Below are 14,154 nucleotides of genomic sequence, written 5' to 3'. Positions count from 1 at the left end.
CGTCAACAAATAGGCAATAAACAGAACAGCCAAGTACTTTGAGATAATTTTATTCGCATGCTCGCATCCACAATGTATGTGTATGTGGTAAATAAATCTGGCGTACCGCGTACTGAAAACAGCCGCCATAAATTTGTGGTTTTTGCTTGGTTTTTATGATTTCGATGCGTGTTCTGCTGAGGTCTTGGCAAATGGGTAGTCCACTGCTTTGTCAATCATCTGGGGGGTAAAACGGGGAAAACAGACAACAGAACATAAGGTCATGCAGCGCTTAGTCAATAGTTGAGCACAATTAATCTTGCTTTGGTAATTTTCAAAATGAACAGTTATAGCAGTTTTGTAACTGGCAAACCTAATAAGTATTAAGACGGTGGAATGGATAGAAAAGTGGTAAGCCAGCTGCAGCCGCGCATCAAAATGGAAATAATTTCTTTAAAAGGAGTTATCCCCACATCGCAGTGCTTCACCACATGCCAAAAATAATGCAACGGTAAGTTTGTGCACACAGCATCTTGTTGATGGCTCATTATGTCATGCAGACAACCAACAGCAGGACAAGAACTCACCGAATTCGGCCTGACGTAGGACAGCACAACATGGGTGATGTGCAGGACCAGGATCACTAGCCAGAAGATTTGAGCAAAGACAAAGCCACAGCCTTTTGCCCTGTTGCAACACAGCAAACACACATTGTCACACAACAAGAAAATGGTGCCTTTGCTGCAATGGTGTAACAAATTACAAGTAGTGCAGCATATCCCACTGTTTCCCCACTAAACTACAGTTATCAACACATCTGTCTAGAGCACTCGAACTCAACACAGGGGAATGCACTTGCGTCATTTACGAGTGGCCTAGGGCTTGAAACCTGACCTTATCAAGCAAGCACATTCCCATGGATCATGTTTAACTCCTCATGTCTTTAAAGGCTATATCAGGCCAAGCAGGCAGCGGCGATTGTCATAAATGCACAGCACACCCATTCGAGCAGTCTAGACAGGTGTGTGGACAACTGTACAACCCAAACGATTAAAAAAAATGATGGTTGATTTGCGTAGTTAGGCCAAATACAAATTAGGTGCGCTAGCAGTTCAGTTTTCACTTCGGTTCCAGTGTTCATGGATGGCAGTTGTTCGGATAGCGATAATGAGCTAATGACCATATATATATATATGAGGAGTTAGTCTTTCCATTCATGGATCCCAGGGAGTCTTCCTACTACTCCTGGTGCAGTGGTCAAACGATACACCACTGCCCTTCTACGGCAGGTGCTGCCATCGGTGGGACTTGGGTTGCTTGGGTTGGGTTGTGATCCAGGTTGCTCTTGCTGAGTAACCTCTCACGATTAATTGAGCTGCTGCCTGACCATGGTGGGCAGGTGAGTAGCCTGCCACCAAACAGGCTTCAGACAAACACACAACAGCTAAATTCAGGGAATAGCCTCTATAAGTGCTAAAATAGTATACAAAGCGTCACACAGATGGGACCAGCCTGGTGTTCATGGAGGTTGCTCACCTCATGTAGGAAGAATTATCTTTTTGCATTTCGTAATTAGCCAACTGGTTCATTAATATCAACAAAACTGCTCAACAATTGAAGATGTGAAAACTTCAAGTCACAAATGACTTCCAACAATATGGTCTAGTCGTCAAATGTAAATTCAATCTAAATTGTCTGAAGCTGGAGTTCAAGAACAAATTTAAAATTTGCAGCCAAGCCTTTGAAACTGAGACCTGAAATCCCTGGTGATCGCTGTTTGTACCAGCATGTGCAAGCAGACACTCTACAAAAAAGCTTGCAATACCAATATGCACTGCAACACCGGGCTGGCATTGTCCTCATGTATACGCACGTATTCTACGAGTTAAAAGGCAACTTAAATTTGGCCACGGTCAGCCACTATTCACCGACATACTTTTTGTCATTGTCACTACACAGCAGAGTTCTCACAGCACAGTTACAGTGTGCAATGTTTTGGACGTTAGGGTTTGCATCAGCTAATCAACTCACAAACCGTTCACACACAGAGCATCACATGTATGGCCAGGGCTCGTACAACAAACAACCCCAGTAGCCAATGGTACAACAGGCAAAACACAAGCCAGCCACAAACCGCAACTATGTGCAAGCAAATTTTTAATTCATCCCTCCACTATCCAACGATATGCATAGCTTCCAAAGCACTTGATGACTTTAGTTAGGCCGAGTATATATATATTCATTCTTTTTCCCCCTTGTGCCCTTCCGTATTCTCCCACAATGCTTTCATTTCAGGCTTCCATGGGTGCAGCAGGTGAAATGCTAGAAGCACATCAACTAGACTGTGCTTGTCGTTAGTCTATTGAAGAAAGCTTTGCATAATGCTTTCAGCACAACCTTAAAGAATCACTGATGTGTAGTCACTATTACCCTCTAGTTGAAATTACCCAATACCTCACAACTTAACTTCAAGGCAATGATATTTACTGGTTACAAGGTGATCTAATGCGCTCCGTTAACCACTAAGTGTGAAGCTCCACATAAACAACATGGCCTTGAACATAATTGCAAGAATGCATACTCCTTGGATGCAAGGCGGTTCTTCCTATAGTCACCCTGGCCACGGCGGTCACATTTTGATGAAGGCAAAATGCCACAGCCCTCTGTGATGTGCAATGTTAGTGCACATTAAAGAACCCCAGGTGGTCGAAATTATCCAGAGCCCTCCACTACGGTGCCCCTCATAGCCCGAGTCACTTCGGGACGTTAAAACCCATAAGCCATAAGCTTACTCAGGCGGGACACCTTGTGCAGCACCCACCACCTTTCTCGAGGCAGTTACATAGAGAAATAGAACCTAAATCACAAGGCCCCTTGCAAATGACCAGCAAGTCTACGCATAATCTCCATATCACTCAGTATGTGCTTAATAATAAAAAAGACAGGAGATGAAAGAATGAGCAGTTCAGCATTAAGTGCAGTGTTGCATCACTTAAGTGTTACAGCAGATTATCTGTTATGCAATCACGGCTGATATGAATTTATAAAATTCCTTGGCCAGAGTGATTTGTGCAGAATGTGTCAAATTTCGGGTGTGGCGAACGCTCTCCCGCACCACTACAGATGATACGAACGCACGAGTACACAGCCACACCATCGAGCATTAAGCACTGCCCATGCATCGCTGATGCACGATTGCCAGTCGAACAATACGTACTGACAGCAGCAAAAGATAGCGGGTGGCTGCAGATAAATTCCATCAGCTACAAAGAGATCAGCGTGAATGCATTTCCCGTGCCTCTGCACACAGATTTTGTTTGTTTCGGATGATATGAATATTTTTCGAGAACACCAGATTCGTGTCACTGAGAGTACAGTGTACTTAGACATTATGAATTCCAACCACTTATGTAGTCCTTTACCTTTCCTGCCTATTATCGCAGTAAACCAAGCAGGCGTGGCTTATGGAAACATCAGTGTTGGCTTTACCTGTGCCCTTAAATTACATGCCACCCAACAGTCCTGGCGTAATCCAAGCGTCCTCTTGGGCCTAGATGTACATCAGGAAAACTGGTCGCGCTCTTTGTCTTTAGATGCCTTTGAGCCAAAAAAACCCTAGCATCATCACCATCACACTTCAATTGGAAAGCCCTAAGAAAACATGTACAGCAAGAGAATCCCATTTAAAATTAGTCTGTGAGCACCAAGCTGCAATATAAGCAAGCATCAATACTCATCCCCACAGCAAGCCCCGCCTACAAAAAATTAATGTGGATTAGCTCAGCTAATCCAGGATATACAAAACAAAAGATGTCGGCGTTCACCATGTTCACTGGCGTTAGCGTTGACAATGTTCTAGACGGCGATGGGCTTTGAGGAAAGGAAGGGCGCATAACTGGCTCTCTGGATATGCGGACGCCTCATTCGTGCTTTGATACATGTGGCAGTGGTGAGAGAGAGATGTGGCCTGAATGCATTAGCGCTGACAGCGTTGTGGCTGTGGCTGACATGCGGCACTGCAGCAATAGTTAGGCCGCAGCGTTCATCTGATGATCAATCTCTCGCAATCATCCATTAACTGCATGCCACCTCCCAGGATGGCAAAGAGGGCGCGCTGCCTATCCAGTGTGTGGAACGCATTCAAAGCAGGCTTTTGCAGTTGGGGAACAACGCCACGTACATGAAAGCGAGATTGAGGTTTCCACTGACCCACGGAGTCCGTTGTGCGCCTTTTGTTTCGTGAAAATGAACGGCCTATGCAAAGTTGTCAACGCCAATGAACTCTATGAACCAACTCTATGAACGCCATCCTCACTTGTTTTGTTTGGTTTTTGAGGAAAGGAAATGGCACAGTAACCATCTCACATATCTCAGTGGACACAGGTACCATAAAGGAAGGGATAAAGGAGGAAGGGAAAGAAGAAGGAGAAAACTGAAAAATTGAAAGTTAGATTTTGAGGAAAGGTGCGGTGGGCGGAACACCTGTGGCTCAGTGCTACTAGTGGCGCTTGGGCAGTAGTGACTAGGGAGCAAGAGAGAGAGAAAAGGCGCGAGTTGTGACCTCATGTGCCTCCTCCCAGCACCCCCACGGTACCTCACCAGTAAGGTTCCCCACTAGTAAAGCTTTCGCTTTAAAAACAAAAACCCACACCTCTTAGCCTTCCTCTAAAGGTGCAGGAGACTAGCTTGTTTGTAACAGGTACTACCAGCCACAAGCTCTGTGTGCGAATCAAATAGCAGCATAGCCTTGTCAAAGTAATACACACACTTCCCTTCAGATTCTTCACTGTTGAGAAGGCATTTCACCTCAGGTGGTGCCTACCTTTCCAGCCTCTCACTAAGCGAAACTGGAGGTTCATGTTCGATGGCATCATAGACGACTTGTGTCCGCTTGGCCACGTTCTCCCACTGGTACATTCTGCTCACTCGCGCATGTGCTTCTGCTGCCGGCACAACGTCGCCTCGGCAGTGTCGCTCTATGGCACACTCCAGCCCTTCGAGAAGGCCTGCACAGTTCAGTACATTCCAATTAACAAACAACCCACACACTCCAGAATAGCACTGCAATGCTCAACCTCCAACAGCTGTCACAAATAAAACTACTAGAAACACCGTGGTGGAACAACGCAGGGTCTCGGCCTCTGAAATATGGAACTTGCACATTAACACAATTCTTTCTTTAGTTTAAAATATACATGCAATTTCCCTTCAAAAAAATTTCTCTTATGACCTCGATATGCTGTTACTACATGACCTAGATCGATATACTGCCTAACTACTCTGAGCAACTTGTTAACTATTGCATACTGTCGCTCCTTTTCTAAACTGTTCCCTAGTACACTGGCTCTATAAATTCACATCAACCTTTAGGCTTACCATTGCACTTTACATTTCTAGGTCTTCAAACATTCGTTGCAATTCATCCCGAGAGTAAATATAAAAAAAGCATACCTTAACCTTCAGGTTCGGTCAAGAGCTGTACAGAAAAAAAAAAAACTATTCCAGCACCTCAAAAGTGATGTATGTCATGATAGTTTAAAAGCTACAAATACAGTAAGTGTACTGCACACTCTTAACAGGTTTGCATGATTGGCGCTGTGTGTGATAGTTAATGTGTTAAAGTGACGGATGCAATGCTTATGGCATACACTCTGGGAGGCACTCTAAACTCAATCTCAGCTCGGGCTAAAGTCAAATAGCAATCTACATCATAGGATCAAGAGCATCATGACTGTCTGTCTCTAAGATCTGACTGTAGAAGCCAAGTGGTGGCACACACCACTGCTCAAATCCAGCACCCCAAATCATTGTTAAAAGATACTGATCAAAAATAGCACAGAATAAATTACCGTTTGGTACAGGCCACAACATGAGACTGCAGTAGCTCCACTAATAATTCATGGTGCATTTAACCTAGTTCATTGACACGAATGAAACACACTGCTCCTTAAGAAGATTCAGGGCAGAAAGGAGCACTGTCAGACACAATTTTTTTCTTTCACCCAATCGTACTAGACAAAGGCTAAACACATATACAGCTTCACTCACACTCGGCCCATCTCAAACTGGAGAGAGGCATTAAAATATATATATATATAAAAATTAGAGGGGACACTTAAGCTCTGCCTTAAGGGTATGACGCGATAGCATAATGGGTTAATTCCCATACACGCAGCAGGTCATTCTCTACTTTACAATCATAGATCCCTGTGAGTCCTCATACCCCTCCTGGCACAGTGGTGCAGCGCCGACACCAACACCAGATTTTCTGGTGAACAGGGCCTTTAACGCTATCACGCTAAAACAAGACAGAGAAAAAAGACGGCGCTCAACTCACCTCTCACGCTGGGATCACAAAGGTGGATCAGATCTGGTGGCAGCACCTCGGGCACACCTCCTACCCTGGTGCTCACAACCTGCAGGCTAGGCAGTTGGCACACAAGTAGTCAGAACGCTCGGTATACGCAGAAAAGCGTGCCAGACAAGAACTGGCCCAAGGCTTTTCTTTTTTCTCCCGCAACAAAGCCCATGAAAGTAAGCTCACCCGCAAGCACATGCCTCCACAATAGCCATGCAGAATGCTTCCGTCAATGAGGCATTGAGGAAAATGTCCCCTTGAACCATCACCTGAGAAAGACCGTCATTGCAGTCAGCTGCATGGCTTCAACCATGATTGCAATAATTCAGAGGTTACAGTGCAAATAAAAAAAGAGGTAAGTAGTAACAACATAAAAATAACATAGATCTGCTCCAAAGTCTAATAATTCACCATGGCAACATCACACCAATTATTCAGTGAAGAGTGATCAGACGAAGTGAAATTTTAATGGGAAAATAAACACATTAACAGGAGCAACCATGGCCATTCTGACGCTATCCTCTTTGCTTAGTTCTATAACATTCCCAACGATCAGTGTGCTGAATAGCAGATTCCAGGTTGAAATTAGTGGCTCAAGTCACTAACACAGAATAAAAGAATATGACTAGAATTAGCGAAAATAAAACGTAGATTTTCATCAAATATATGCCATCGTAGCAGATATCAGTCTTAACACAGGCTAAAGTCCTTGTTCAATTATCCTTTTCTACTGCTCAAATTCAACCATTCAATTATTTTGATAACACTGCAGCTCATGCGATGCAAAAATGGAAAAAAACTGTCCATTCTTCACAGCTTGCATGCGTGCACAGTACTGCACTCATCATAAACAAAGGCTACCCTGAACGTAGAGGTGCAACCAATTACAAGCTTTTATATCACTTTTCTTAGCACTTCCTCAAGGCACGACAGCAGGTGATCCTTCAACACTCACATCTCTCACAGAGTCATGCTCAATGGCTCCCAACATCGTAATTCTTTCCTGCAGGCGATGTCTTTCTCTTACTTCTTCAATCACCAACCGTTTTGGACCATCACCACCTGAAATTAAAGTGAAAATGGTGTGAGAACATTTACATGCAGCCCTGATTTCTTCTGGAAAAGGTTAAGAAACTGGGTAATCAATATAAATTTTGAAATATGGCTAAGACTGGACAACACACAACAGAGTAGCACTAGTGCTGTCCAATCAAGCAATGGTGTATGGATGTGATGGTGTTGGCATATGGATGCCAAACACTCACTGTGCACGTTTCTTCAAAAAACTTTTAAAAAGTTAAAAGCAGAGTGAAAGAAGCTTTTATATGCTCCAAGAAATGCCTTGTAACAACCACGCTCCCATCTAAGAAATACGCTTCCCCAAGATTTCACGTCAACAAAACTTGTTACTGATAATTTGAGCATGGTAACAAACTATTTTTCAGTTCAAGCAATTTACCTGAGATTTCATAGACAGTCACACAGTTTGCATGTGAGATGGATGGAAAAGCATTAGGAATATTACAACTGTAAGAAAGAATGGCGAGCATAACTAGTTTCCTGTAAAATGGGATAATTTTGCCGAGCTATATGCAACCATGAACACTTCCATGCTGAGTTAATTTGTTTGCCATGCCTAAAAGGCAATTAAGAAACTCTTTTAAAAAATTAAAAAGAAAGGTGCTGCTCTATCTAGTCACAAAGGGAAGGAGTAAACATGGCCTAATTTCAAGGCATTAGCCTAGCACCATCTTGCATAATGCAAAGAAAGCTTCAAGCAAGTATCCAAGTGCACATTACTACATGCACAAACAGTTGCTATATGTATGATATCATTCCTATGCTCTGACTAGAGCTCCTGTATTCTCTACGGCTAATTTCAGCACCAGTTGCAACAGGCCTCCACCAGTTAAACTTCACCACTCATAGCCTTTTACTTCTCTTTGTAGAACTTCAAAAATCATAGAATTAAACACAGCTTGTAATTTCAAGGCAAACTTTATTTCAGCCTCAGTGAATTCTATCCCTACTCAAAAGCACCAACCATAGTAGAGACCTTTAGCATAGCAAATATGTAATAGCAGAGACATATACCGGTTTATCAGACGCCTCCTATACATCCACAGTGGCATGGGTGGGGCCAGGCGGGGCCACTGTGTGTGTGCAGCCAGTGTCTGGTAAACCGGTACACATCTATGCTAGTATACTCCCTCTTTGCTATGCTAATCTTCCTATTGTTACCCTTAAGCCGTCTATGCACTAAAAAAGTCAAGATCACCGGCACTAGCCGCCAAAGGAAAAACAACAGTTATCACGATCAGTGTGCCGTGGGCCACCGGCAGATCACGTCATTTATCCATGCTGCGCGGCCTCGACTACCGAGTCAAATAATGAAGCCATAGGTCGGATTCTATTGTGAAGTCTAAGGAGGACCTCAGTACAGAATAAAAATTCTCATGGCTTCATCGTGGGACCCAGTATTCGTGACCGTACAGCATAAAAAAATGACGTGACCCACCAGTGACCTATGATGCAGTGAATGTGTTAAACAGCAATATGGGAATGCTTAAGGTAGCTCTGGCAAAAATAGTACAAGCATGGCTAGTTGGCCCCATTCGTACATGTCAATACATAAATCTGATTTATATTGCCGCTATATTTACTCAAAGGTCGAGGTACACCGTCCTGCCAGTGAACTCTCCTGCTCACCAATGATGAAGTGCACATCAGGATGCCTGTTGCAGATCACTGGGATGACACCCGCCAGTAGGTCAACACCCTTGCGGTACACCAGCCGACTGACCACAATGATTGTCACTGAAAAAGAACATTTCTTGTTGACTGCAGCAGAAAAAAGGCTCTTCTAGATATACACATCAACATGTTAATTTGTTCCAGTGCGCGAAAGGAGGCAGGTGGCACGCATTGGTGTGCACATAAAATGAACAAGCCAGTGCAGCAAACAAAATACATTTATTCCCTGCTGTCAAACACTAAGTAGCCGGAGTGTGTGAATATCTGAAATTTCCAGCACAAGCCCAATATATGAATAAACTGTATGAGGAAAAAAGTTAACAATGTGTGCAAGATTCCATTTAGCGCTGGCTAACTCCTGCCAGCTGTCTATAGGTGACATGTTGCTCCATATATAATCTAGTAGGCAACAGGTACAGTAAGCTATTATTTACATGTTTGCCCATTTATGCGTGCATAACACAAAGCACGGGAGAAGCACATGGGAGGGAGCTCTCGTCCTGCGTCCAGTCTTGTGTACATGTAATTCACACAAACTTTGCTATGCCTCGAAGAATGTACCAACTAGCCTGATAACATGTGCTCGGGCACTCAAAAACAGGTCTTCACCTTTGTTGGAAGGCTTTTTGTTCAGGTCAGGGAAGAAAACTGCAGTCTCCACAGCATTTGGTATGACAGACACCCTGGCAGGGGGCACTTTTGCCCTCAACACAGTGTTCTCTTTACTGAAAAGCAAGTACAAGAAAAGCAACACTCTGTTTAATTTAATGGCCCAGAAAAATAATGATGTGACGGCTGCTGTCTATGCCATATCACAAGGCTACACAAGCAGATAGAAAGAGCTTAAGGCAAGTGCAAGCTGGTTTTCCCCATAAATACACAAACAATATGTCCTAGCTTCCTTAGGCACTCGCACATCACATCTCCGCTAATACACTATAAAGTAGGCACCAAAGTTCATGCAGTAAACGCAGGTATCAATGGCCTCTTCCCATTTTGTCGCCATCGTGCAAAGATTGAGATTGCATGCACTTCCATCACCTATCCAGGTTCAGGCAAGCCAGACATTTTAGGGTCTGCTAATGGCGAGTCACAATAACTCCTAAAAGACACGTATTTATTTCTGGTGCCACAGCTATACACAAGACAGTTAAAACTAATCCGAATGGACATAATTTCAGCACCAGCCCGATAATATGTGGCTGCCCAGATTAAGCGCAAAATGCCACCAGGCTGTGGCAGAGGGGAAAAAATAAAGTACAGCCAAGCAAGAAAGAAAGGGCAAATAGGGCTACAGTTACCCAGTATGAGAGACGCATATCACATGGTTGGCAAAGGAAAGAGACATGCTGAGTAGTTTGTTTGTGATGATTGCACTGGCATCCGCAAAGCCAAACAGTGAATGGTCCGTGAAGACAGCTCGAAGGCCCAAGGTAGAAGCGTGAAGCATAACCTCCAAAGCTAGAGATGAGAATGCCTTCAGGAGAAAAAGGGTTTACCGTCAATTAAGAAATTCATAAATATAGCCTCGTGCAATCTGAACAGTGTATCAATAAAATTATTATAAAGTGAATGTTTAGTGAACCACGACAAACAATCAGATATTAATTCAGTGTCTGCATATTTTCCTCATACTTGATGTGTATACTTTAGCGCCACATTACTGAATGGGTTATTCCAGTGACATGAACCAAAGGGCAATCGATACTTACTGAATGTGCGTGGACAACCGTGATCTCTTCTCTTATGAGAATATTCCGGATGAGTGGAAAAGAGATCATAATGGTAGGCAGAGTGCACTGGTTGTATATAACAAGAAAGGGAAGGTAGTACACCTGCAAAATATAAGGCAAGTAACGACAAAGCAACGCTAAAAAAAAAAAATTGATCGTACCTTCAGTCCAGAAGTCATGTACCGTACTCCCTTCCTGTCGCCATAAGCATGTGTTATTACACAAACTTTGTGTCCCAGAGATAACAGACACTGTGAGAGTTGATAAATGTGACTTTCTACGCCTCCTGTGTTGGGATAAAAGAAGTCCGAGACCATGCTGCAAGAAACGAGCAGATATGTGACGATCCGAAGCACAAAAGCGAAACTAGCCGTCAGACTTGTAAACGAAGAACGATCAAGCCATGCTTAGTAGAAGGAGATTATTACCAAATTCGGTGCCGCTTTCGTTCCATTTTGATAAGCTAGTGAGTCTTGGGCTACAAGTGTGATCCGAAGGGAACGTAACACACTCGAGTCATCGCAGTACACCACATACAACGAAATTGGTGTTGGGCCGAAGTAACCTACGACATGCGCGAAAGTGGCCACGTGACACAACAACTAAAAAAAACCTGGCCTTATGTAGACAAATGAACACAAATTGCACTCGAAATGTTATGGTGGTAGCCACGACACCACAACTCAACTTCAATGTTCTACTAGCTTTTGTAGTCTTGTCAACTCTATTGTGGCGCCGCACCCAGCCCAACGTCAATATAGGAAAAGCTTCATTCATTGCAGTGTGCAGGCCGAGCGAAGCCGCCGGTTCCGGGTTTCGGTGTTTCGGTGGTTCGTCATCTCGCTGGCTGGGGTCGCGGTGTCAAGGGTGTTCAAGGGTACGAAGACTGCCCTTAGTTGGTGTCGGCTATTCCTTGCGAGCCCGAGTTTCAGTTCACTGTCAGTTTACCGTCTCAACTGCCGCAGCATGTCGAATGTGTGCCTGATTGTCATCGACGGGTGGGGACTTTCGAACGACCCGCACGGTAATGCCATCCTCAATGCCAAAACACCGGTGATGGACGAACTTTGCAAAGCGGAAGGCCAGTTCCTGCCGCTGGAAGCATCGGGGCTTGACGTAGGCCTGCCCGCTGGTCTGATGGGCAACAGCGAAGTCGGCCACCTCAACATCGGTGCCGGCAGGATTGTGTATCAAGATATTGTACGCATCAACATGGACGTGAAAAGCGGAGCCATTCAGGACAACGAGTTCTTCGTGGAGGCCTGCAATCGGGCCAAGTCCAAGAGCGGTCGCCTCCACCTTCTTGGACTGGTCAGCGACGGCGGAGTCCACTCTCACATCGACCACATCTTCGCCCTGCTGGAGGGCTGCAAGAAGCACAACGTGCCCCACACCTTCATCCAGTTCTTCGGCGACGGCAGGGACACCAGCCCTACGAGTTCCGTCAAGTACGCCCAGCAGGTCCTTGACAAGACTGCTCAGCTCAAGTACGGCTCCCTTGCCACTCTGATCGGGCGCTACTACGCCATGGACCGAGACAAGCGGGAGGAACGCGTCAAGATCGCTTTCGAAGGCCTTGTCCAGGGGGTCGGAGACAATGTGGACCACGGCAGTCTCATCAAGCACATCCAAAGCCTGTACGACGCTCCTGAAGACAAGAGACAGACCGACGAGTTTTTCAAACCCATCATCACAGACCCCAACGGCCGCATCAAGGACGGCGACACGCTGGTCTTCTGCAACTTCCGCGCAGACCGCGCCCGGCAGCTCTCCGAGGCCCTCGGAATCAAGCCCAACTTCGAGACCAGCGTTATTCCCAAGGACCTCAAGCTGTACACAATGACTCAGTACAAGAAGGAGTATCCTTTTCCGAATTTGTACCCTCCCACCGTGCCAAAGAACGTGCTCGCCGAGTGGCTTGCCGCCAAGGGGAAGAGCCAGTACCACTGCGCAGAGACAGAGAAGTACGCTCATGTGACCTTTTTCTTCAACGGCGGCCAGGAGAAGGCCTTCAACGCAGAGGAGCGCTGCCTGGTGCCCTCGCCCAAAGTGGCCACTTACGATTTGATGCCCGAAATGAGCAGCAAGGGAGTGGCTGACGAAATGGTGAAAGTCATCACCGAAAAGAAGCACCCGTTCGTCATGTGCAACTTTGCTCCGCCTGACATGGTCGGACACACCGGCGTCTACGAGGCGGCCATAAAGGGCGTTGAGGCAACCGACGTAGGAATCGGGCGCATCAGGGACGCCTGTAACCAGAATGGCTACGTGATGCTGGTCACTGCGGACCACGGGAACGCAGAACTCATGAAGACCCCGGACAATAAGCCTGTCACCAAGCACACCACAAACAAGGTCCCCTTCTGCATGACTGGGAGCCACAAGTTCTGCAAGCCAAGCCACACTCCGGCTCTGTGCGACGTGGCCCCGACTGTTCTGGACCTGATGAAGATTCCCCAACCTCCCGAGATGACCGGAAAGTCACTGCTAGCACACTAGGATGAAATACAAGAAAACAGATCCTCTCGGTGTCCTGGAGGCTCTACTCAGTTCCTGACCTTCCAGAGAAAGTCGTAGGTTCCAAGCCCCTAATTTATCTCTCACTGTGTGTCAATAAATCTGTCGCTGTTGTCCTTGCGTGGTTTCTCTTTCATAGCACAGTTGGCACTGGCTGTGTAACGATTCAACTGAGCTGTTGTTTCACGTGACATTTAGTGTACCCAGCATACATGTGCACTTGCATAATTTTTTTATAAACGGAAAGGTTGACATCCTCAAATTTGCTGCACTTACAGCGAGCGCTGTAGAGTACACAGAAAGGCCAACGATTAAGCGCAAGAGGTTATTGCGAACCGAAGCGTTGGCTCTGGCAGGAAATTTCGCAACACAGAAATGGACAGGCTGAAAGCGACGCAGGCTCTGCCCATGACGCAGGAGCGCCCGCATTACGCGCTACTGCGCGCGATCACCCGCATCCTCTCCACTTCAAGGAAGCTGGCGAACGAGCGCGCGCGTAGTACGTGCGTGGCACCACGCACGCACGCGCGCATTTGTTTGGCGCCACTGACGTTAGAAGGCGCCAGCGCTGCACCGGAATTGAAATTTGTGCCCGTAGCAACGACACAGCAGTTTTCGCCCCTCAAAAAGGATGGCTTTTGGTGAACGTTTTGAACTCGTACTGTAGAATCGGGGTTTAGTCGTTGCTTAGCCCGGTACGATAAGTCACGCAAAAATATGCGTGGGTTTCATCAGTCAGTCAAGTCGGCTAGCTTTTTGTTACCTCGCGGGCGAGTTACATGCCACACATATGGAGGAGGGAAATTCAAAGGC

The 14,154-nt window shown here is 45.7% G+C and overlaps 2 protein-coding genes across 2 annotated transcripts; one reads left to right on the top strand and one right to left on the bottom strand.

Moving 5' to 3' along the window:
* Positions 1-34: 34 nt before the first annotated feature.
* PIG-A (phosphatidylinositol glycan anchor biosynthesis class A) lies at positions 35-11,424 on the bottom strand. Its single transcript, XM_077654547.1, has 12 exons — positions 11,253-11,424; positions 10,986-11,142; positions 10,804-10,926; positions 10,393-10,568; positions 9,701-9,816; positions 9,047-9,154; positions 7,293-7,399; positions 6,524-6,606; positions 6,317-6,402; positions 4,802-4,985; positions 567-666; positions 35-219 (listed from the first exon to the last, which is right to left on the bottom strand). Exons 1-12 carry the CDS (start codon positions 11,276-11,278, stop codon positions 154-156), a joined length of 1,332 nt encoding a protein of 443 aa, XP_077510673.1. The 5' UTR covers positions 11,279-11,424; the 3' UTR covers positions 35-153.
* Positions 11,425-11,575: 151 nt separating this feature from the next.
* Positions 11,576-13,457, top strand: LOC144121358 (2,3-bisphosphoglycerate-independent phosphoglycerate mutase-like). Its single transcript, XM_077654548.1, has one exon. It carries the CDS (start codon positions 11,791-11,793, stop codon positions 13,321-13,323), a length of 1,533 nt encoding a protein of 510 aa, XP_077510674.1. The 5' UTR covers positions 11,576-11,790; the 3' UTR covers positions 13,324-13,457.
* The last annotated feature ends 697 nt before the right edge of the window (positions 13,458-14,154 follow it).

This window comes from Amblyomma americanum, chromosome 2, assembly GCF_052857255.1.
Source record: "Amblyomma americanum isolate KBUSLIRL-KWMA chromosome 2, ASM5285725v1, whole genome shotgun sequence".
NCBI classification, from domain to species: Eukaryota; Metazoa; Arthropoda; class Arachnida; order Ixodida; family Ixodidae; genus Amblyomma; species Amblyomma americanum.
Note: the sequence above shows the minus strand (reverse complement) of the source record. Positions and strands in the feature narration are given on the sequence as shown.

What these genes read in the sequence shown, in the direction of transcription:
- PIG-A (XM_077654547.1), bottom strand. Translation starts at nt 11,278, where the DNA reads ATGGAACGAAAGCGGCACCGAATTTG. An exon ending in ATATGCGTCTCTCATACTGG is followed by an intron (nt 9,817 to 10,392) that starts GTAACTGTAGCC and finishes CTTGCTTTTCAG; the next exon opens with TAAAGAGAACACTGTGTTGA. An exon ending in AGCATGACTCTGTGAGAGAT is followed by an intron (nt 6,607 to 7,292) that starts GTGAGTGTTGAA and finishes GGTCTTTCTCAG; the next exon opens with GTGATGGTTCAAGGGGACAT.
- LOC144121358 (XM_077654548.1), top strand. Translation starts at nt 11,791, where the DNA reads ATGTCGAATGTGTGCCTGATTGTCATCGACGGGTGGGGACTTTCGAAC.